Source organism: Lactuca serriola, chromosome 7 (genome assembly GCF_051521515.1).
Source record: "Lactuca serriola cultivar US96UC23 chromosome 7, Lser_US96UC23_V15, whole genome shotgun sequence".
NCBI classification, from domain to species: Eukaryota; Viridiplantae; Streptophyta; class Magnoliopsida; order Asterales; family Asteraceae; genus Lactuca; species Lactuca serriola.
Window position 1 is genome coordinate 6,777,278 of NC_136414.1, and position 21,699 is coordinate 6,798,976.

General features: G+C 40.2%; 1 protein-coding gene across 1 annotated transcript; it reads right to left on the reverse strand.

Annotated features, from left to right (window-relative positions):
* Window positions 1-19,235: 19,235 nt before the first annotated feature.
* On the reverse strand, window positions 19,236-20,805 carry LOC145062883 (F-box protein PP2-A13-like). The gene is made up of 3 exons (XM_079010472.1): window positions 20,392-20,805; window positions 20,095-20,213; window positions 19,236-20,016 (listed from the first exon to the last, which is right to left on the reverse strand). The coding sequence occupies exons 1-3, from the start codon at window positions 20,710-20,712 to the stop codon at window positions 19,584-19,586; spliced, it is 873 nt and encodes a 290-aa protein (XP_078866598.1). The 5' UTR covers window positions 20,713-20,805; the 3' UTR covers window positions 19,236-19,583.
* Between the last annotated feature and the right edge of the window lie 894 nt (window positions 20,806-21,699).

Consider the following 21,699-nt stretch of genomic DNA (forward strand, 5'->3'; position numbering starts at 1 on the left):
ATGCATTTAACAAAACAGAAGTATAGAAGTATAGAAGAAAACTTTGGTAAAACCTTTTAGAAAACCTTTAAAAATAAGAATTTACGACTTGATATCGTTATGTAGAACAAGCTTTGAAAACTGTTTATAAACACGTTTTATACTTTGATAACACAAAATAACTAAAGAAAACCTTTGTTTAAAACACTACTGTAACTGGTGTAGAAGTAAAACATACAGCACGAGAAATAATTTGAGAAAAGATTTAACAAGCAAAGACGTTTCGGAAAACCATCTATAGTATTATACTTGGTAAAACAACTGAAAGTGTGATAAATCCTTGTGCATGCGGGTTATTAATCACATATGATTGATATGATAACTAGCATGTTTTAACTTATATTCCCCCTCATAAAAGCATGTAAAAACATTTAAAAGGTTAATTCAGGGGTACGAACTCACCTGTTGTAAGTGGATCGGATGGAGGTGTCGGTAGGGTGCTCGGTGTCAAGTGAAGACTTGAACACACTTAGTGACCTATTAACATATGATGACATATCTTTACATACAATTAGAAATTATAATACTAATTAAAGACGTATACGCATCCTAATCAGCGGAAAACACTTTGGTCAAGTGCTAGGAGGCTATTGGGTTGCAAATAAGGGGGTGTATGGTCTAGTTAGGGAGTTTACTCTTCAAGAGTAAACTCTTTATAGAGTTTACAGCCCTAAGACCATATCCCCATGAGTTTACGGCCGTAAACTCATGGGTGGTGTGCTCTTGGATGCTAAAAGGTCTTATATCACTTGTGAAATTATGCTAGGCTCAAATCTAGGGCTTATGAAGGGTTTAAGGCCTCACATGGACCATTTTTGGGAGTTTACGGCAGTAAACATGGAGTTTACTGCCGTAAGCTCCTACTAGCCCCTTCCTTTTGTGTTTTGAGGTCTTAAATGGTAGAGAATAAAGTTTTATGCATTTTTCCAAGTCAAATGAAGAAGTTAGGGCATCATTTGGCCTCCTTTTGGGAGTTTACGGCCCATGGACCAATCCTAGGGGGGTTTACGGCCGTAAACTCCTAAATCCTTGGTTTAATTGATGTTTAATGCCTTTACTTCAATGGGGGTTGCTTCTAGACATTTTCCCAAGCCATAGGAGGTGTTTGAGGGCAATTCTAACACCTTAAAGGGTGTTCACGGCCTATGAAGAGGGGTTTACGGTCCAAGAGTGTTCTTGGGCCGTAAAATCATGTTTACTCTCCAAAATGCAACGTTTTAGTGTTCTAAGCTCGAAGGTGTAAGTCCACAAGTCATATCTAAGCCCTAGGAGTGATTTGGAAGGGTTTTGGGGCTTCAAAACCCCACTTATGGGTGTTTACGTTCCAAGAGTGTTCTTGGGCCGTAAACACATGATTTGGCCCCTATTTGATGTCTTAAACACGAATTTGCATGTTAACTAAGCTACACAACAAGTTAGGATAGATTACTTACTAGTTTGGGGCTCGGAATGGGCGTTTTTGGATCGAAAACAAGTTGTAGAGAGAGTGTGTAGAGAGAGAGAGTGGAAAGTCTCAAATGGACTCCAATCACCCTTATATAGGGGTTTGAGTTAGGGCTCAGTGGAAATCTACCCGATACTGACGTTAAACGGGGCTTTTTGGCCGCACCCGATTAAATGGTCGTATTTTGACTTGGTTGAAACTAAAACTTTTCAAGGGATTAATGAGGGTGTTTCTAATTTGTTTTAGCCCTTACTAAGTCATTATAAAAATCCCAAATTAATTAACCAATCCAAAAGGTTAACAGACAGTTTAATAAAGCGAGGCTTATTAACGGAAGGAGGGTTTAAAAATGACGGAATAAATTTCGGGTTGTCACATGGGGTCCCTAACCCCGAAGAACTCTGGTGCTCCACACGCCTTGAACTCCCGAAACGAGGGAGTTCGGGCCCTCAACTGACCCGCCGCCATCTCAGCCCTAAATGTCCTGAACCTCTCCTCCATAATCTCCATAATACCCTCCTTGACTGTCCCAAAAATGACTAGGGTAGAGTCAAGGATGCCCCTGGTAACCTGGGTTGCAATGAGATCGCGCAACCTCTTATCAAAGACATCAATGGGGTCGCCTGACCCAGCCCCAGATCCAGATCCCGATCTTGATCCTCCTGCTCCAAATCGTATCACCACCATGCTGAACTGGAATGTTATAAGTTACAATGATCAGGATTTTATATACAAAAAGCGGGGGGGGGGGGGGGGGGGGAGGGGGGGCTTCGCACACCGGTCCTCGTTGAATTCATCAGATCTGACACTGGTTCGGGTACAGGTCATGTGCTTCCAATAATACGGGCCCAATACTACCTTCCACACCTACCTGTACCTTGCCCCACTGCCCTACCGGCTAACTCCAACTTGACCCACAACTAAACCATAACCCACAACTACCGCAATAACGATCTCAGGTTGTCCTAAGATTCACCCTACTCGAATATATCAAATTAATTGCAACAGGTTGCCTTTATGCATGGAAATTATACACAAAAAGGATCAAATAGACTTTCGAATAAAAGATTCTACCCTAAGATCACATCCAAAAAGGAATAGAAAATAAGGCTAACCCAGTCATTCTGAGGCTATAAGTTTCTAACCGTATATAAATTTAAAAAACATACACATAACAAGTTCATAATCAACACAACTCAACATCAGCATAACACAACTAATCATATTGGGGAACTACTTACTTGGCTCAACTGATCACGTGCGTTGCACTCTCATCTTTTCGTTTCTTTTAAAACCCTTTTTATGTTATTATTTTTTTTAAACCATTTTACCATTTCCTTAGTTTGAGTCCTGAAACACCCAATGGTGTGCCCGAATCCCTCAAACCAAGGCTCTGATACCAACTTGTAACGACCCAATTTTGACAAAGAATTTATTACATATTAATTAGTCAATCATTTTTGCATAGATCATAAAGCCCCAATCTTAATTGTTTTCAAATCCACATTCATTACAATTTATTTAAAAGAAAACACCAGAGTGTCCCCGATTCATATAAGTGAAAGAGAGATATAGTGCACGCCACATCATCACGCCTTGCCCTTGCCCTTGGGCTCCAAAGTACCTAAAACAAATCCACAAACGGTAAGCTGAAAAGCTTAATGAGTTCCCCCGAGCATACCACACACAATCATATACTCATAACCCATTAGCAATTAAGCTACAAACACATCATATAAGCTATGCATACATAAAACCTGAGGGAATGCCATGGGCTACCCCACATGGTCTTACATCCAATGTCATGGGCTACCCCACATGGTCTTTACCTAGGGATGCCATGGGCCACCCCACATGGTCTTACACCCAATGCATCGGACTCCCCCAGGGGTCTTCCATGCAGAACATACAACCACATAGCATATCAAAACACATAATGACTAGCACATATACCATAATCACATAATAGGCCGACCTTGGTGCCTTAGACCCATAGGTATGGTGAGAAGACTCTCCTCTGTCCTCTAAAATACAAAAGCTACTCTCCTAACAGTCTGAAACCTCCCGTGCTGAATAATAGCACTAAATTAATGTCAGGGCCTTACTTAGTCAAAAGAAACCCAAACTCCAACCCCTTCATGAGGCCCAATTATCCCTTCCTTGCTAATGGGCCCAAAGTCTAAGTTCAGTATCATTAATGGGCCTCTTGGCCCATTAAAACCCAATCAATATATCCAATGTCCATAACAGATGAAATGACCCACAATTTACAGAATGCAATCGAAGACTAATAACCAAGTAAGGCCCAATAGCCCAAAAGCCCAAAACAGGTCCAAGCCCGTCTGCAACGCGTACGATCAGCGTACCACCCTGGTACGCATAGCGTACTGGGGCTCGGGGACTTACGCGTGGCGTACGCAGATCTACACCCGACGTACCAACATATTAAGCACTTTTTCCATTAAGTGCTTAATGCTCGATCCTTTTACGTCCATAAGTCAGATCTAGGACTACTAAGACGACCCAAGGCATAAAGTTGGCAACTTTATGCCTTTGCATGTCTCAAATGATCCCAACACCCTCATAAAGACCATTTTGAAGCTCTTAACCCATGCATGAAGTCAAAAATCTCACCAAGACTCCATTTTTATGTGGGAAAAGGACTAAGGGACCTCAAATCTGTCATCTCCTTCCTCTGGAGTTGGTTAACTCACAAGAAAAGGGTCCAAGATCAAATAAAGGGACAAGACTAGAAACCCTAGCTAGATCTAGTGATTAAAATGAAAAGGTACAAGCTTTATACCTCCAGAAACTCCTCAAGGTCAACAATAATCAGATTCTTGAAGCCAAGTGACACTCCAAGCTTCCTTGGCAACTTCCTCTTCTTGGATGAACACTAAAAGAACCACTAATGCACTATTAAAGCTCAAGCTACACTCACAAATGATATTAGGGTTTTCAAGGACGTTTGAAGATGAAGTAGGCTGTCAAAGGTGATGTTCAAATGAGTTAAGGATGTTTATATAGGCCTCAAGTCCGATTTTTAGGGTTTGAACATGCTGGCACGTACACCCATCATACTCCTGGTAAGTCCAACGTACGTGCTGCTCCTCCATGTTCTTCCTCACCAAGTACGTTAAGCGTACTCTTAAGTATGCCCAACGTACTTAATGGTCTCTTATGCCAATAACAAGATACTTCAAGGCTATAAGGTCATACCTGCTTTTGAGTGTTACACTCATATATGAGAGGTTTGCGTGTATTAGAGGCACTCCGGGTATGAGAGATTTACGGGTATGAGAGGGTCTCCGTGTATGATAATCTCTCTGGGTATTAGAGGCTTTTAGCTACTTGGGAACGCTCTTCGGGTATGAGAGGTCTGCGGATTATGAGAGGCTCTCCGGGTATGAGAGGTTTGCTCGAATGAGAAGTTTCGCAGGTATGAGAGGTATGCGGGTATGAGAGGCTCTCCGGGTAGGAGAGGCTCTCCAAGTATGAGATGTTTATGCGTATGAGAGGTCTGCAGGTATGAGAGGTATGAGAATATGAGAGGGTCTCCGGGAATGAGAGGGTCTCCAGGTCTGAGATGCTCTCCGGGTATGAGAGACTTTTAGCTCCTTGAGCAGGCTTTTAGCTCCTCGGGAAGGCTTTTAGCTCCTCATGCAGGCTCCTCAGAGTATGAGAGGTCTGCGATTTATTAAAGGCTCTCCGGGTATGAGAGGCTCTATGGGTATGAGAGGATTTTCTGGTATGAGAGGTTTACATGTATGAGAGGGTCTCCGGGTATGAGAGGTCTGCGGGTATGAGAGGGTCTCCGGGTATGAGAGGTCTGCGGTTATGAGAGGGTCTTTGGGTATGAGATGCTCTCTGGGTATGAGAGGCTCTCCGGGTATGAGAGGATTTTAGCCCCTCGGTCAGGCTCCTCGAGTATGAGAGGTCTACAGGTTATGAGAGGCTCTTTGGGTATGAGAGGTTTGCGCGTATGAGAGGGTCTCCGAGTATAAGAGGTTTGCGGGTGTGAGAGGCTCTCCGGGTAGGCGAGGCTCTCCGGGTATGAGAGGTTTTCGCGTATGAGAGGTCTTCGGGTATGAGAGGGTCTCCAGGTACGAGAGGTTCTTCGAGTGTGAATGGGTCTCCAGGTATCAGAGGCTTTTAGCTCCTTGGGCAGGCTTTTAGCTCCTCGGGCAGCCTCCTCAGACTATGAAATGTATGATGGTTATGATAGGCTCTCCATGTATGAGAGGTTTGCGCTTATGAGAGGGTTTCCGGGTATGAGAGGTCTACGGATATGAGAGGTTGTCCGGTTATGAGAGGCTTTGCCGGTATGAGAGGCTCTCCGGGTATGAGAGGTTTGCGTGTATGAGAAGGTCTCCAGGTATGATAGGTCTGCGGGTATGAGAGGGTCTCCAAGTATGATAGGTTCACTGAGTATGAGAGGTGTGCGGGTTATGAGAGGCTCTCCGGGTATGAGAGGTTTGTGCATATGAGAGGGTATGCGGGAATGAGAGGGTCTCCGGGTATGAAAGGCTTTTAGCTCCTCGAGTAGGCTTTTCTTTGTCAGGTTTTTGAGAGGGTCTCCGAGTATGCGAGGTCTTCCGAGTATGAGAGGCTCTCCGGATATGAGAGGTTTACACGTATGAGAGGGTCTCCGGGTATAAGAGATATGCAGGTATGAGCGGGTCTCCGAGTACAAGAGGCTCTCTGGGTATGAGATGTATGCGGGTTATGAGAGGCTCTCCGGGTATGAAAGGCTCTTCGGTTATGAGAGGTTTACGCGTATGAGAGGGTCTCTAGGTATGAGAGGTTTGCGGGTATGTGAGGCTCTCCAGGTATGAGAGGCTTTCCGGGTATGAGAGGCTCTCTGTGTGACATCCCCATTTTCACGGCCAGAAAAGACCGATTTTGTTTATGCTTTATAAAAATCAGAGTGCCTCTTTTAATAAAAATGTTGCGGAATTTGTTCCCAGTAAAACATGATAAATACATTATCAAAGCATTTCTAAAGAAAAGTATTTTTAATTCGTTTTAAAACATTTGGGATGTCATCGTCAATACAGAAACATAAGTATAAACAGAACTTACATTTATTTACACTAGTGATCTACATCTTTTTAATCTCTTAGTGTAATGTGACTTCATCTCAACACCTGTAATATAAATAAACTGAGTGGGTCAGGTTGGGAAACCTGGTGAGTACATAGGGTTTTCATCCCGCAATAATATAATTATTATGTTTAAACAATCAAACAATCGACCCAATTACCCAATTACCCATCCCCATCATCTTCTTTACTCTTAAGGATCTATCCTAAGAGTCATCTATCCTGCATTCGTTCATTCTGAAGTCCTTTGCTTCCAGAGTTATAGGACTGACACTAAATCCATAGCTGTCAATGCTCGTTCGTAAAGCACTAATTCCATAGTTGCTGGGTACTAAATCCATAGCTACCAGTGTTTATCTAATAGGTACTAAGTCCATAGCTACCAATTCCTAACAGGTACTAAGTCCATAGCTACCAGTGTTTGTCCAATAGGCACTAAGTCCATAGCTGCCGATGTTATTTGTTAGGCACTAAGTCTATAGCTGCCAATGTTTACTCACATCATCTTTTATCTCTCATCATTCATCTAACCATCTCATACCCAACATACCTGTATATTTAAAATATGTATACAGTTCAAATCATTTAAAACATGTATAAAAAACGTTCATCCAGCATAGACAACAAGTATTCAGATAATATGCACACATAGCACGTAGTTTATATAAAATACTTCATATCTATGTGTAAGATGAAAGTAACTATGCACTCACCTGAGAAGGTGGTGACTCGGTACTCGGACAACGCTTCGTTTACTTTAAAATAATTTCCTTCGACGAAACCTAATATTATTACCACTGGATTTTAGTCTAATATTTACCGTGACTAATTATTATCTTATTATTATTATTATTATTATTATTATTATTATTATTATTATTATTATTATTATTATTATTATTATTATTATTATTATATAAGCGTTTAAACACTATTTTCCAACCACTATGTACAGACAGGGGCTAGACATAAAAAATCGGAGGGTAGGAACATTTTGGCGTATAGCATTTCTGAAATCCAACAACCCTATGCGGCCCTTTCAACCAGATTCCCTGTACCGTGAGTAGTTAAAAAGATATTATAACAAAACTTATATAAGTCATAATAATAACTTAAATATTTATTATAAATTTATAATAACAATACTAATTTTAAATATAAACTATATTTAAAATAGGGTAAACATAACTTACTTACAAAGAGATTTTAGCTAAGAGTCGGGCTCTGCAGGGGCAGAAATTCGTCGCTGAATCTTTCTAAGAAAGATTCGTGCAGCGCTTCAGCGTTCACCTTACTATACTAAACCTACAGAAAGAGAAGTTGAATCACGGGAGACCGAAATGCTCGGGGGATAAGGAGAGAAAGACTCTTGAATCAAGAGAATGGTGCAAGAAATATGAGAGCCCAAGCCTCTTATTTATAGTAATTGAATTTACAAAAACTACCCTCCATAATTACTTAATGATCTTATAGTTATATAAACAACTAAACACCCCTTTATAATACTATTTTAAATAGATTTAATGATATTTGTACTAAACTAATGTCGAAAGAACTCAACATTAGTCTTATAATGACCGCATCGTCGATACATTTCTGATGATATATACATACGTATATATATGTGTATGTATATATGATTTATACTTTATTTTAATACGTAAATATGCTATTATAATTTGTAAATCGTTCATACGAACTCTGTTTTTGACGTTATTTATATCCACGCGTAGGTGGAGACGTACTCTACAAATTTCGTTTAGACTCCATCGGCTAATTTTAACTTTATTTTTAAAGTTACATTTTTAACAGACCGGGACAGGATTGTTCCGTTAAAATCTCATAACATCTTCATCCGATGTCCATTTTCGTCTGTCTTTTTATTGTTACGCTACTAATAATGAGATCTTCGATTCTCGTTTAGGTTGTGTCGGCTAAAAACCGTTCGATCTAATACTTGAACTTCAGGTTGTACAGCGCTAAGCCGAAACTTCGAAAAATCATAACTTCCTCATACGAAGTCAGATTTGGGCGTTCTTTTGATGGACGTTCTCAGGTTAACATATTCTACGAATTTCATTTAGATTACTAATGCTAAAAGTCGCTCTATCATAAATTCACTATTTACGTATTCGCGGTGTCGTGCCGGTTCTGTCGCTAAACTTCGACGGGTCATAACTTCTTCGTTATAATTCGAATTTTGGCGCTCTTTATATGTACGAAACCTTTGAGACATATTCTACAACTTGGTTAATATTATTTATTCTAAATAATCTTTTGTCAAAAAGTCGTTTTTGACCCCTATTATCTCTAAATTGACTAGCCCGGATCTACGGGCGTTACACTCTATGTATGAGAGGTTTGCGTGTATGAGAGGGTCTTCGAGTATGAGAGTTTTGCGGTTATGAGAGGGTCTCCGGGTATGTGAGGCTCTCCTGGTATGAGAGACTTTCCAGGTATATGAGGCGTTTAGCTCCTCAGACAGGCTTTTAGCTCCTCATGAAGGCTTTTATCTCCTCGGGCAGGCTCCTTGGGTTTGAGTGGTCTCCGGGTATGAAATGTTTGCGCGTATGAGAGGGTATCCAAGTATGAGAGGTATATGGATATGAGAGGCTCTCTGGGTATGAATATATGATAGGATCCCCGAGTATAAGAGGATCTTCAGGTATGAGAGGCTCTCTGGGTATGTGAGGTCTGTGGGTTATGAGAGGCTCTTTGGGTATGAGAGGTTTGCACGTATGAGAGGGTCTCCAGCTATGAGAGGTATGCGGGTATGAGAGGCTCTCCGAGTATGAAAGGCTCTACGGGTATGAGAGGTCTGCGGGTATGAGAGTTTTTTGCGTATGAAGGGGTCTCCGGGTATGAGAGGTATGCGGGTATGAGAGGGTCTCCGGGTATGAGAGGCTTTTAGCTCCTCGAGCAGGCTTTTCTTTGTCAAATTTTGGTGAGCGTCTCTGGGTATGAGAGGTCTTCTGGGTATGAGACGTTCTCCAGGTATGAGAGGTTTACGCATTTGAGAGGGTCTTCGGACATGAGAGGTTTGTGGGTAAGAGAGGCTTTCCGGGTATGAGAGGCTTTTAGTTCCTCGGGCAGGCTTTTCATTTTCATATTTTGTAGTGGGTCTCCGGGTATGAGAGGTCTACGGGTATGAGAGGGTCACCGGGTATGATAGGCTCTCTGGGTATGAGAGGATTTTAACTCCTCGGGAAGTTTTTGCTATGTAAGATTTTTGAGAGGGTCTCCGGGCATGAGAGGTCTTCCGAGTATGAGAGGCTCTCTGGGTATGACAGGTTTACATGTATGAGAGGGTCCCCAGGTATGAGAGATCTACGGGTATGAGAGTGTCTCCGGGTATGAGATGTCTGCGGGTTATGAGAGGCTTTCTTGGTATGAGAGGCTCTTCGTGTATGAGAGGTTTGGACGTATGAGAGGGTCTCTGGGTATGAGAGTTGTGTGGATATAAGAGGCTCTCCGAGTATGGGGGCTCTTCGAGTATGATAGGCTCCCTGGGTTTGAGAGGCTCTCTGGGTATGAGAGGCTCTTCGAGTATGAGAGGTTTGCGGGTGTGAGAGGGTCTCTGGGTATAAAAGGCACTCTAGGTATGAGAGGCTCTCCGGGTATGAGAGATCTACAGATTATGAGAGGCTATCTGGGTATCAGAGGGTCTGCGGGTATGAGAGGTTTACGCGTTTGAGAGGGTCTCCGGGTATGAGAGGTATGTGGGTATGAGAGGCTCTCCGGGTATGAATAGGGGTGTTCCTTTGGATGGATCATTTTGATCCAATCCAATCAAGTGAATCCAAATTGATTTCGGTTTTCAAAACATGGATCTGAATAGTCCAAACTAAATTCAAATCCGATCCGATCCGAACCAATTACAATTCGGTTAGATCGGTTTTTATAATTCGGTTTACAAAAACCGAAACATTTTAAAACGACATATAATTCTAATATTACCCAACTTTACATAAGAAGCAAAAACAAATTATTTAGTTGTGATTTGAAATTTATAAACAACTAATAAGAAGGTATATTATAGTTAAATATTATAGACAGAAAACTTTTGAGAGAAAATGCATATTAATGTTTTTTTGTATCGGGTGAAACGTTTTGAACATATTTGAAAAAGTAAATTACAAAATTAATAAATAACTATAGATATATATTATAAATAGATAAATTATAAATATTTATTTGATTTTTTTGGACTATTCGGTTATGATTTTATAAACCCAAACCAATTCGAAATCCAAAATAATAATTCGGTTTTGTTGAAAACCAATCCAAAAATCCAAATACCTAAACCAAATAGTCCAATCCAAATTAACCAATTGGATAATTCGGTTTTATCCGAATAATGAACAACCCTAGGTATGAAAGGCTCTCCAGTTATGAGAGGTTTGTAGGTATGAGGGTTTTATGCGTATGAGGTAGTCTCCGGGTATGACAGGGTCTTTGGGTATGAGAGGCTTTTAGCTCCTCGAGTAGGCTTTTCTTTTTTAGATTTTGGAGAGGGTCTCTGGGTATGAGAGGTCTTCTAGGTATGAGAGGTTTACGTGTATGATAGGGTCTCTGGGTATGAGAGGTTTGTTGGTATGAGAGGGTCTCCAGGTATGAGAGGCTCTCCAGCTATGAGAGGACTGTAGGTTATGCCAGACTCTCCAGTATGAGAGGGTCTCCGAGTATGAGAGGTTGAGACGTATGAGAGGGTCTTCGAGTATGAGAGGTATGCGGGTATGAGAGGCTTTCCGGGTATGAGAGGCTCTCCGGGTATGAAAGGTCTACGGGTTACTAGAGGCTCTCTGGTATGAGAGGTATGCGCATATGAGAGGCTCTCTAGGTATGAAATATTTTCGGGTGGTGGTAGTCGAGGCCAACAAAATTAATAACCCTAAATATTACACACTAAAATAGTGTATAGTAGTAAAGGGATCGAATCCACGGAGATTGGTTCAATTTTATAACTTTATGAAAATCTTTTTGTAAAAATACTTGTTAAATAACAATAAAAATAAAAATGGGGGGTTTTGGTCTTTCGAAATTCTTGAAATAAACTAAAACTAAACTAAGATTTAATTGGAAAATTTAACTAAAACAAGAGTTTGATGTAAAATCAATAAGGGAATGATGGTTGGCTTAAGGTTTTCTCACTTTGACTTTTGATGAACATATCATTAGAATCCAATAGTGCAATACTTGATTAAAACCTTAATTTGGCTATAGTAATCCAAGAAGATTGAGATTACATAGACTTTTCTTATTTGTTAAAATGGTTAGAGAAGCTCATAACAATTTCCTTAGTCAAAGTCACAATTTCCATTAAACATGTAATTAGTGAAAGTCAACTAGCATTAAGAACCAAAAAGTCACCAAATCCAAAAGGAGTCAAATGCTTTCACTACCGTGTTGGAGGAAATGTTTTTATTATTGTGTGAAGCAAAAACAACACAAAGATCATGTGTTGCTTGCTAATTTGAGGATTCTTTACTTAATCAAGAAATTAGCCAACTAATCACCACAAACACATTTAAACTCATGAATAAAAACATACAAGTAGTCATAATATGTTAAAACACAAAACATTCCCATAAAGATTTAAGAAAAAGTTCATGGATTCTTCAACATTCTACAAAAGTTCAAAGGACTCAAAAAAAGTCTAACCAATTTTATTTTAGCCAAGCATGGCTAAACTCAAAGAAACAAAGTTAGAAAAGATTGTACCAAACATTTAGCAAGAATCAAGAGATGAAAAGATGATGTTCTTGAGGTGTTCTTGGCCTTCAAAAGTCTTTAACACTCCAGAGAGAATGATCATAAATCGGATGTCCAAGAGTCCCCAAAAGATGGGCACCAACCTTCCTCAAATAGGCTTCCAAATGGATTTCCAAAATTACCCCTACAGGGCCTTGCGCGACCCGCGCGCTGTTGCGCAGGTGGGTTGCGCGGGTGGTGTCAAATTGTGGGCACTTTGAGGCTTGGGCCTCCATAGCATATTCCACTTGGCCCTGTTCGAGTCCAGTAAGCTCCTAGACCATTTTTCTTCAAGATTTCTTCAATTTGAGCCCAATTTGCCTCTCCAAATCACTCATAGCTTCTGCAAACTCCCGAACATCGATCTCCGCACACTCAAAAATTCTCTCGCGCCTTGCTAATTTTAACTTCAAATCTTCCAAGCCTTCAAGAAATTGACAAGCCCACTCCATGAATCACCTCCATAGCCATCAAGCTAGAAATGCCCATTGCCCTTAAAGTCCAATTGGCTCCTAAAAATCCCGCTCCGCTAGTCTCCAAAAAAATCTGCAATAATGCTCAGAAAACTAGAAAGTACCCGAAATGGTCATAAAATAACAAAAAGGAAAATATGAATAGAAATTAACTAAATTATGGATGAAATTTGCTAAAATAAACTATAAAAATAAGTAAATAAAATGAAACTATCATCGGGTATTAGAGGGTCTTTGTGTATGAGAGGTTTGCAGGTATGAGAGGGTCTTCGGGTATGAGAGGCACTCCGGGTATGAGAGGCTCTGTAGGTATGAGAGGTTTGCGGGTTATGAGAGGCTCTCTGGGCATGAGAGGTTTGAGCATATGAGAGGTTTATGGGCATGAGAGGCTCTCCAGGTATGAGAGGTTTGCGGGTTATGAGAGGCTCTCCGGGTATGAGAGGCTTGCGCGTATGAGAGGGTCTTCGGGTATGCGAGGCTCTCTGGGTATGAATGGTTCTCCGGGTATGAGTGGTCTGTAGGTATGAGAGGTTTGTGCGTTTGAGAGGGTCTTCGGGTATGAGAGGCTTTTAGATCCTCGGGCAGGCTTTTCTTTGTCAGATTTAAGAGAGGGTCTCTGGGTATAAGAGGTCTGCGGGTATGTAAGTGTCACCGGGTATGAGAGGCTTTTAGCTCCTCGGGCAGGTTTTTCTTTGTCATATTTTTGAGAGTGTCTCTAGGTATGAGAGGCTCTCCGAGTATGAAAGGTTTACGCGTATGAGAGGGTCTCCGGGTATGAGAGGTCTGCGGGTATAAGTAGGTCTACGGGAATGAGAGGTTCTCCAGGTATGAGTGCTCTGCCGGTTATGAGAGGCTCTCTGGGTATGAAAGGCTCTCCGTGTATGAGAGGTTTGCACGTATGAGAGGGTCTCTGGGTATGAGAGGTATGCGGGTATGTGAGGCTCTTCGGGTATGAGAGGCTTTATGGGCATGAGAGGCTCTTCGTGTATGAGAGGTTTGCGTATATGAAAGGGTGTCCGTGTATGAGAGGTATGTGGGTCTGAGAGGCTCTCCGGGTATGAGAGGCTCTCTAAGTATGAGAGGCTCCCTGGGTTTGAGAGGATCTTCGGGTATGAGAGGCTCTCCTGGTATGAGAGGTTTGAGCGTATCAGAGGCTCTCCGGGTATGAGAGGTCTGCGGTTATGAGAGGGTCTCCGGGTATGAAAGGCTCTCCGGGTATGATAGGATCTCCGGGTATGAGAGGTCTGCAAGTTATGAGAGGCTATCTGGGTATGAGAGGGTCTCCGGGTATGAGAGGTTTGCGCGTATGAGATGGTCTCTGGGTATGAGAGGTCTACAGGTATGAGAGGCTCTCCAGGTATGAAAGGCTCTCCGGGTATGATAGGCTTGTGGGTATGAGAGTTTTGCGTGTATGAGCGGGTCTCCGGGTATGAGAGGTCTGCGGGTATGAGAGGGTATCCGGGTATCAGAGGACTTTAGCTACTTAAGCAGGCTTTTCTTTTTCATATTTTGGAGAGGGTCTCTGGGTGTGTGAGGTATTCCGGGTATGAGAGATTTACATGTATGGGGGGGGGGGGGTCTCTGAGTGTGAGAGGGTCTCCGGGTATGGGAGGCTCTCCAGGTATGAGAGGTCTACAAGGTCAATTTCTGATTTAGTCAGAGTTCGGCAGTGGCTTTGGAATGCACTCTTTGCTAGTTACTTCAATAGCTATACTTGCAATTGTAGTTATAGACCTATCCAAGTGGGAGGCTGTTGGATTAGGTGTCTAAGCCAATAACTAAATTGGTATATACTTGAATTAAAAAAACATAGTACTTTTCGATTGCCCTCATATCCAAAAATAGCTAGAAATGACATTAGGAGAGAGAGTAAGAGAAATTTTTTGTTAACATATTATGTGATTAATATATTAAATTGGGAATAGATAATTGATATGTTAATTTGTTAACATGTGATCAATAGTTAAATCATTGACTTGTTAATTTATATGGTTAATAAATTAATAAGAAATCAATTAGAATTAATTAATTAATAATCAAAATTAATCTGGAATTAATTTTGGGTTAATTGGAGTTAATTAAAGGTGCAAGGGGTGAATTGTAATTGAACAAAAGAAGCAATTCTAGAATCGTCCAAGGGGTGAGCGGAATTGGGAGTCTTTCTAGGGTTTCCAGAAGCCTCCTAGTTGCATAAATGAAAAGGATTTGAAGTAGGATTAAATATATTATTTAATCAATTCAGATTCTACTTTGCTTGCAAGTTACCTAAACTATAAATAGGACCCCCACAGCCATCAATTTTCGTTCATGACATTTCTAAGAGTATTAGGAATGAAATTTCCTTCTTCTTCCTCTGTAAATAAAAATCAAATAGCATTGTTTACAAAAATGTTTTGAAATCAATATCCATCAGAGTGTCCCAAAATCATAACATAAGGATGAGGAGCGGTACAGTCACGCATTCGCCTTGCCATGATCTCCTGGAATACTTGAAACAATAAACTGAAACTGTAAGCCCGAGGGCTTAGTGAGCTACCCCCGAAATACCACTACCACACTGACCATGCCATATCAGTAACAATCAATCAATCAACATGCATATTGGCCATCGGCCTGACTGGACCGCCCTACTGGGCCTACAGTCTATCTGAATCTATCCCGAGCCTTCGGCATGACTGGTCCGCCTCGTGGGCCTGCAGTCTCCCCGGACCACCAACAAGCAAATAACCATGTACGCATAACTATCATATATTGGCATATACAAACATGAAACATATCTATCACACTGATCATCAATCATAGAATTCTCTCGTAACTAGAGTACCGACCTAGCAGGTCACTAACATACCAATCCTTACGGATCATAAGAGCATAACATACTGTCTACCCTGATTTCGATCTAACAGATCATAACCACATGTAGCATACGATAACAATAACAACTATAGGGCCGGCCTTGGTGCCGTAGACCCTATCGATATAGTGAGGATAACTCACCTTGCAGATGTCGACTCGGAAGATAAACTCCAACTCTCGGATCACTTGACACAGGCTCCACCACCTATGATCATAGTACAATATACTCATAAGTCCTTAACCTTATAAGGTACTCCATAACCCACCAGTCAAATCCTGGTCAAAGTCAAAGTCCTCAGTCAAGGTCAACAACCCATGTTGACCCCAACTCGCCAAGTACCCTCGGCTACCTGACGAGTTCCTTGAAGTACATTCCAACTCGCCGAGTCATCGGGGTGACTCGTCGAGTTCCTTCGATTCTCGTTCGAACTTTAAGGCCACCTGCCGAGTTCCCTCCTTGCAACTCGACGGATTCACATGCATACATATCCTAGGGAAAACTCATCCGACTCGCCGAGTTGTTCTTCAACTTGTCAAGTCTTATGGTAATCTTCATCGGACTCCCCGAGTTGTTCATCCAACTCGTCGAGTTCACGACCATCTTCATGTGACTCGCCAAGTCCATTCAGTCCTTTTTCCATACAGACTTGTTTTGAGTCATGCAGCGGCTCCAAATCACAGATCCAAGCTTCTAGGAGATGCTTATCACGTAAAGTTGCAAACTTTACGTGCATGCATGGCTATAAAGGCTCTAAATGCCTATTTTAAGTTCTTAATGGAGCTTCATGCTCAAAAGGGACCTTAATCATGACCAAAACTGTAACTTTATGCTTCTAGAATCCAAGGAGGGTCCAGATCTAAAGTTACAACCTCAGATCTAGCCCATAGCTCATCTTTCCAACTTATTATCTCACCAAAAACCCTAAAACTCAACCAATAGAAGAGATTCACAAGGAAAAAGGCGATGTGGTTACCTCCAGAAGATGATAACTGAGATAAGAGTCGATTCCCACACCCTTCTTGCTCTAATCTCCTTCTCCTCCAAGCCTTCTCCCTCCAAAGTTCCTCTTTTCAAGCTTCAAACACACAATTGGCACACACACACACACGTATTAGGGTTTTAAGGGGCTCTCAAAGACTGCAAAGAGGCCCAAGGAGGCTGAGGCTCCTTTAAATAGAGGTGCAAACCCCGGGATTTAGGGTTTCATCTGCCAGCTCCTACTCGCCGAGTCCCAATATGGACTCGTCGAGTAGGTCACTAAACACGCGATCCCACCCCGCTGCTACTCGACGAGTAGGTCAACCAACTCGTCGAGTAGGGCTTAACCCAATAAATCTTATTTAAACAATACCTGAGAATCGGGGCGTTACATCCTCTCTCTCCTCTTCATTCCAAGGTTTTTAGTGTTTTTGGGTGTGAGCCATCAGAGGCACGAGATTTCTGGTGCTTGCTTTCCAAGGTTTTCAAGAAGGATATTGGTGTGATTATTTGCTACAATAATCAAGAGGTATGTAAACCCTAAATTTCAATTATTACAGAGTTCCCTTAGGGTTCTTGATGTTTAGAGGTTATTGATATCAATAGAGAAAACTTAGATCCAAATAGGTTGTATGTGAACTTGAGGGTTAAATTTTTACGCCACATTTTTTAATTATAACCTATAAAACCCATCAAAAAGAATATTGTTGTAGGTGAATGTTGAATGAGTTATGATTATTGAGTGATTTTCTTGTGATCTATGAAAAAAGAAGTAGGGAGAAAAAAGCATGAATCGGTTGAATGAGTATTGATGGATTTCTTTTGAATAAGTTTTTTGGGTTCAAGATATAAGCACAGAAGAAAAGATCAATAAAATCGTTGCTGACTTGGTGACTTCCAATAGCAATCAACAATTGTTAATTGGTCGAGCACCAATTAAGATTTCTTCACAACGAGGATGAAGGAACCAAAACGTCATCTCTTTTTCCCAGAAGAAATATGATTCATACTTCTCTCTTAAGGACATGCGTTTGTCTATGTATCGTTTCCTTTCTCGCTAACCTATTTGAGCATTTGAGCCCAAAAAAATTCATGCTAATATAAAATCTGGTAAAATTTTTGGGCCTAGATTTCAGTGGGCCTTGTTCATGGGCACCTTCTGAACATCCCTTGGGTCGGCCCTTCCCGCACTTATCATATTGCATCACCAGAGAGACAGTTGTGGTTTGTGTGGCCGACCACCGAGCTGAAGTACTTGTAAGAAGTGACATGAACCTGAAATAATTCAGGCGTGGTCCAGGGGTTACCCTTTGAGATGTTCTTCATGTTCTAGTTATATCAACGGGTTTGTGTTTTATGGACAAGTTTGATAAAATAGTTTTCAAGATGGAGTTTGGGAGGATCGATATCACTAGAGGCATTATTTATGTTGAGAAGACGAACAATTGTGGGGGTATGTCTTAGTGATGATGATAGGTCGGGTGTAATGAAGGATGTTTGTAGCCTAGCGTTTACTTTTGATAGTAATAATGTTAATGGTTGGAAATTCAAATGTAATAACATTTTATGGTTTTTCTGTTTGTTTAATTTTTTTACGGCATGCATGTTTATCACACACAAATGTGAAAATAATCTAGAAATGCAAAGAAAACGAATCTTAAAATATGACAACAAAGATTTTGATAAATGAGAGAATTGTGTAAAATCTAAGTTTACAAATAAACAACTTCCATATGTTAAAATAGACACAACAACGTTTAGCACTGTGTGTAGATTAATAGGGTGTTAGGTGTGTGCAAGGTGATTTTCATGTTGTTTGACATATATAGTTAGATAATTAGTTCTTACAATCTGATTAATTTAAAAATAAATATAATGTGTAGCGATGATTCTTTATTAACTTATGAAAATCTGGTTGTTTTGATCTCAAAATACTAGAAGATCTGAGTTTTATTTGTCAAAAGATCATAAACTAATCATTGTGATTTGTCAAAGATTACAAACTAATCATTGGGATTTTACATTACATTAATGTTTGACATTTTTTTCAACCATGCGCATTTACTAACATGAAACCCAGGATTGGGCTCAACGAGTTGGGTTGTTTGAATGATCCATGTAGGTTTTTTGGATGATCAATGTATACGTAAATTCCGTAAATTCCTCTTGTCTCTTGGTTTGGGGTTCTTGATTTCTATTCAGTATTGGTTCGATGATTCTAAGTACTAAATTAACGATTTAATTAATTTGGATTCGAGTTTTAGTTTGGTTAAAAATGATGGTTATTTTAGGAGAATGTTTGACAGAAAAATTAAATCTTTGTATGTATTTCCAAATAAAATGTTCAATTCAGTATACATAGTTGACAAGTCACACTCAACCAAAAACCAAACGCCAAAATATTGCACATTGCCTAAACCAGTTAAATTCGTTACTATTATGGTCAAAACGTAATTCCGTTGTTACCTAACTTTAAAAGTCGATTATGATATAAACAATAAATTTTTGTCTTGTAAGGTCTTTTCAAAGAAGAGAATTTATATACGATCGATCATTGTGGAGGAATTAAATATAGGATGATTCCGACAAAAGAAAAAGAACACGTATCACCTCACTGTCTTTTCTGATTACAAAAATAGTCGACAAGAACTATACAATGTTTACAACATCAAATTGACACTATTGTGACACATTTACAATCGTTCTACCCAATTTAACTCTAAAAAAACAAACTAATAACAATTTCTCCCTAAGCTCTAAAAATCACCAAAAATGTGTTCAAAACCGACCATTAAGACATTACAATCATGTCTAACAAGAATTTCAATTCCAATGTGAATTGGCCATTTTGTAGGTACTGGACTCTTATGTCTGATTTATTTATACAGTGTCTGTGTCTCGGCCGATTCATAATAGAAAAAGGGAGGGGAGCATTGTGGCTATAATATAGCTCTAAAACTTTTAACCAAGTCACTAGGGCATATGAGAACCGAATCAATGGATAAACCACCTTTTGTGTGTGTGCAATCGATTTGAGTCAATGAAAACTTTATCTTTGTGGGCGTATTTGGATCATCAACAACAAAATCTCCGACGTGGTGGTACTCCCAATTCCCGGTGTTTTCCAAGAAACGTTTGGAAATGGCCTGTTGACCATCGGGGGTTGTGAGCTGGAACTGAACCGGTTTTATGTCCCACCCATGGACGCTCTCATGGCCGCCGTGGGTAGCCACCCTACGGCCCGGTTTTTTCGTGAACCTCCCGAGTCGGAGTTTGAACAACAACGAGTATGTCCCTGCCGGAAACTGGAACTCCATGTCTCCTTCTACCTCTAGCCACCAAATTTGTTGCAGGTATGCAATCGTGTGAAATCTGGTATATGGAAGGTATAAGTCGTTAATGGAAGATACCAAAACACAAAAAATTCACACCAATCACAATCAAATTTACCTTGATTCATCTGTGGGAATATAATTCCAGTATCTCCGGTCATCAATTCCGGTGATGGCCAATGCCTTGGAAGAAATCGACAAACATAGGCCTCCTGTTCTTTTGTCCAACCAGAATTCCTGTAACGAAAACCCCTAAATTAGAAACAATTACAAGGTTGACTTTTCCATGAACATCCACTCAACAAAACTAATTCAAAAACCAACAACTCGAAGTTATGGCGTCGAAATCGCGACGGATTTTGACTAGTCTAGAGTTGAATTTTGTACAAGTGAAAAAGGATCAGAGAAATCGAACCTTGTTTCCGCTGTCGAAAGGAACCGGTCGGGATAAGCGAGCATAAATTTCGTTTTTCCCCAATTTGGTAGGGTTTTTAATTAGGTAGTCGTCGACCAGATGATGATAATTGGAGGGCAATTTAGCGTCCCAGATGAAATCGGCAGAGGAAGCAGCTCTGAATGCTCGATTGAGTCTCGCCAATTTGCAAATCTCCGGCGGATCTAAGTATGATAAGACCAGAGCAACACAGGATTCCGGGATGTCGCCGAGCTTGAGCTTTGATGGATGGTTAGACCCATCTGAACTGTCGGGACTTAGTAGTGATGAATTAGCACCCATGGGAAAGAAGTAGATATGGTGGTTGACGGTGGTTAACGGCGGTTGTACCGGTGGGTTTTGGAGAAGAATTCGCGGAATTGGTTTGTGTAAAATGAGAAGCAACGCGGCTTTATCCGCTCACATATGTTGGAACGATGACGTGGACATTCGGCTATTTTAGAACCGCTCGCAATTTAATTACAGGAGAAACTTCGTGAATTACACGCGCCAATTTTGAGTCCTAAAAGTTTATTACTATTATTTTTATAATTGATTATCTTGCGTTTCAAAAGGTGTCAATTTTTTAATAGAACTTTTTGATTTTATCTAGTCATTTTGTCAATATGATAAAAATACCAAAATTCATTCGATACATATTGTACTTTGTAAGAAGTTGAAATACTGTTTTTTTATGTGATGTCGGCAATGTGTTTACCCATCTTGTACCTATTCTTTGGTTAATTGTATTTGTTTCGGTATTTTTTTTTTGTATTTATTCATGATTTTCGTGTTGATCTTTGTCACTCTCTATTATTTACATGTCTGGGCCATGACTTCTATTTTTATATCTGTGTTCGGCATAGAGTTTTTGTGAGCTTCTAACTTTTAGAGTCTAACAAAACATTTTGTTTTAAACAAAAAATATCGTTTGACACCATAAGCTTTTAACATTTAGGTGCTATTTGTTTTTTCGAAGAGGAAATTCATGAAGTCTGCAGACCACCTCTGCAATCCTCTGTAGCAGAAGAGGTGGAACAAACGACTACAGCCTATAATAAAAAACATGTTTGTTTTTTAACATCTGCAGACTGCTGCAGTAAACTAAAATTTAAATAAACTAATTTTATAAACTGAAAATAGTTCTCAACACTGAAACTTAATAATTCTAGTTTTAAACATTGAAATAATAATAACAAGAACATGTAAAAAAACAAAAATATAAAACTTTTTTTAAAAATAAAAACTTAAAAAAATGTAAAAGAAGCTAATAGTTTTATTCTAGAAAAA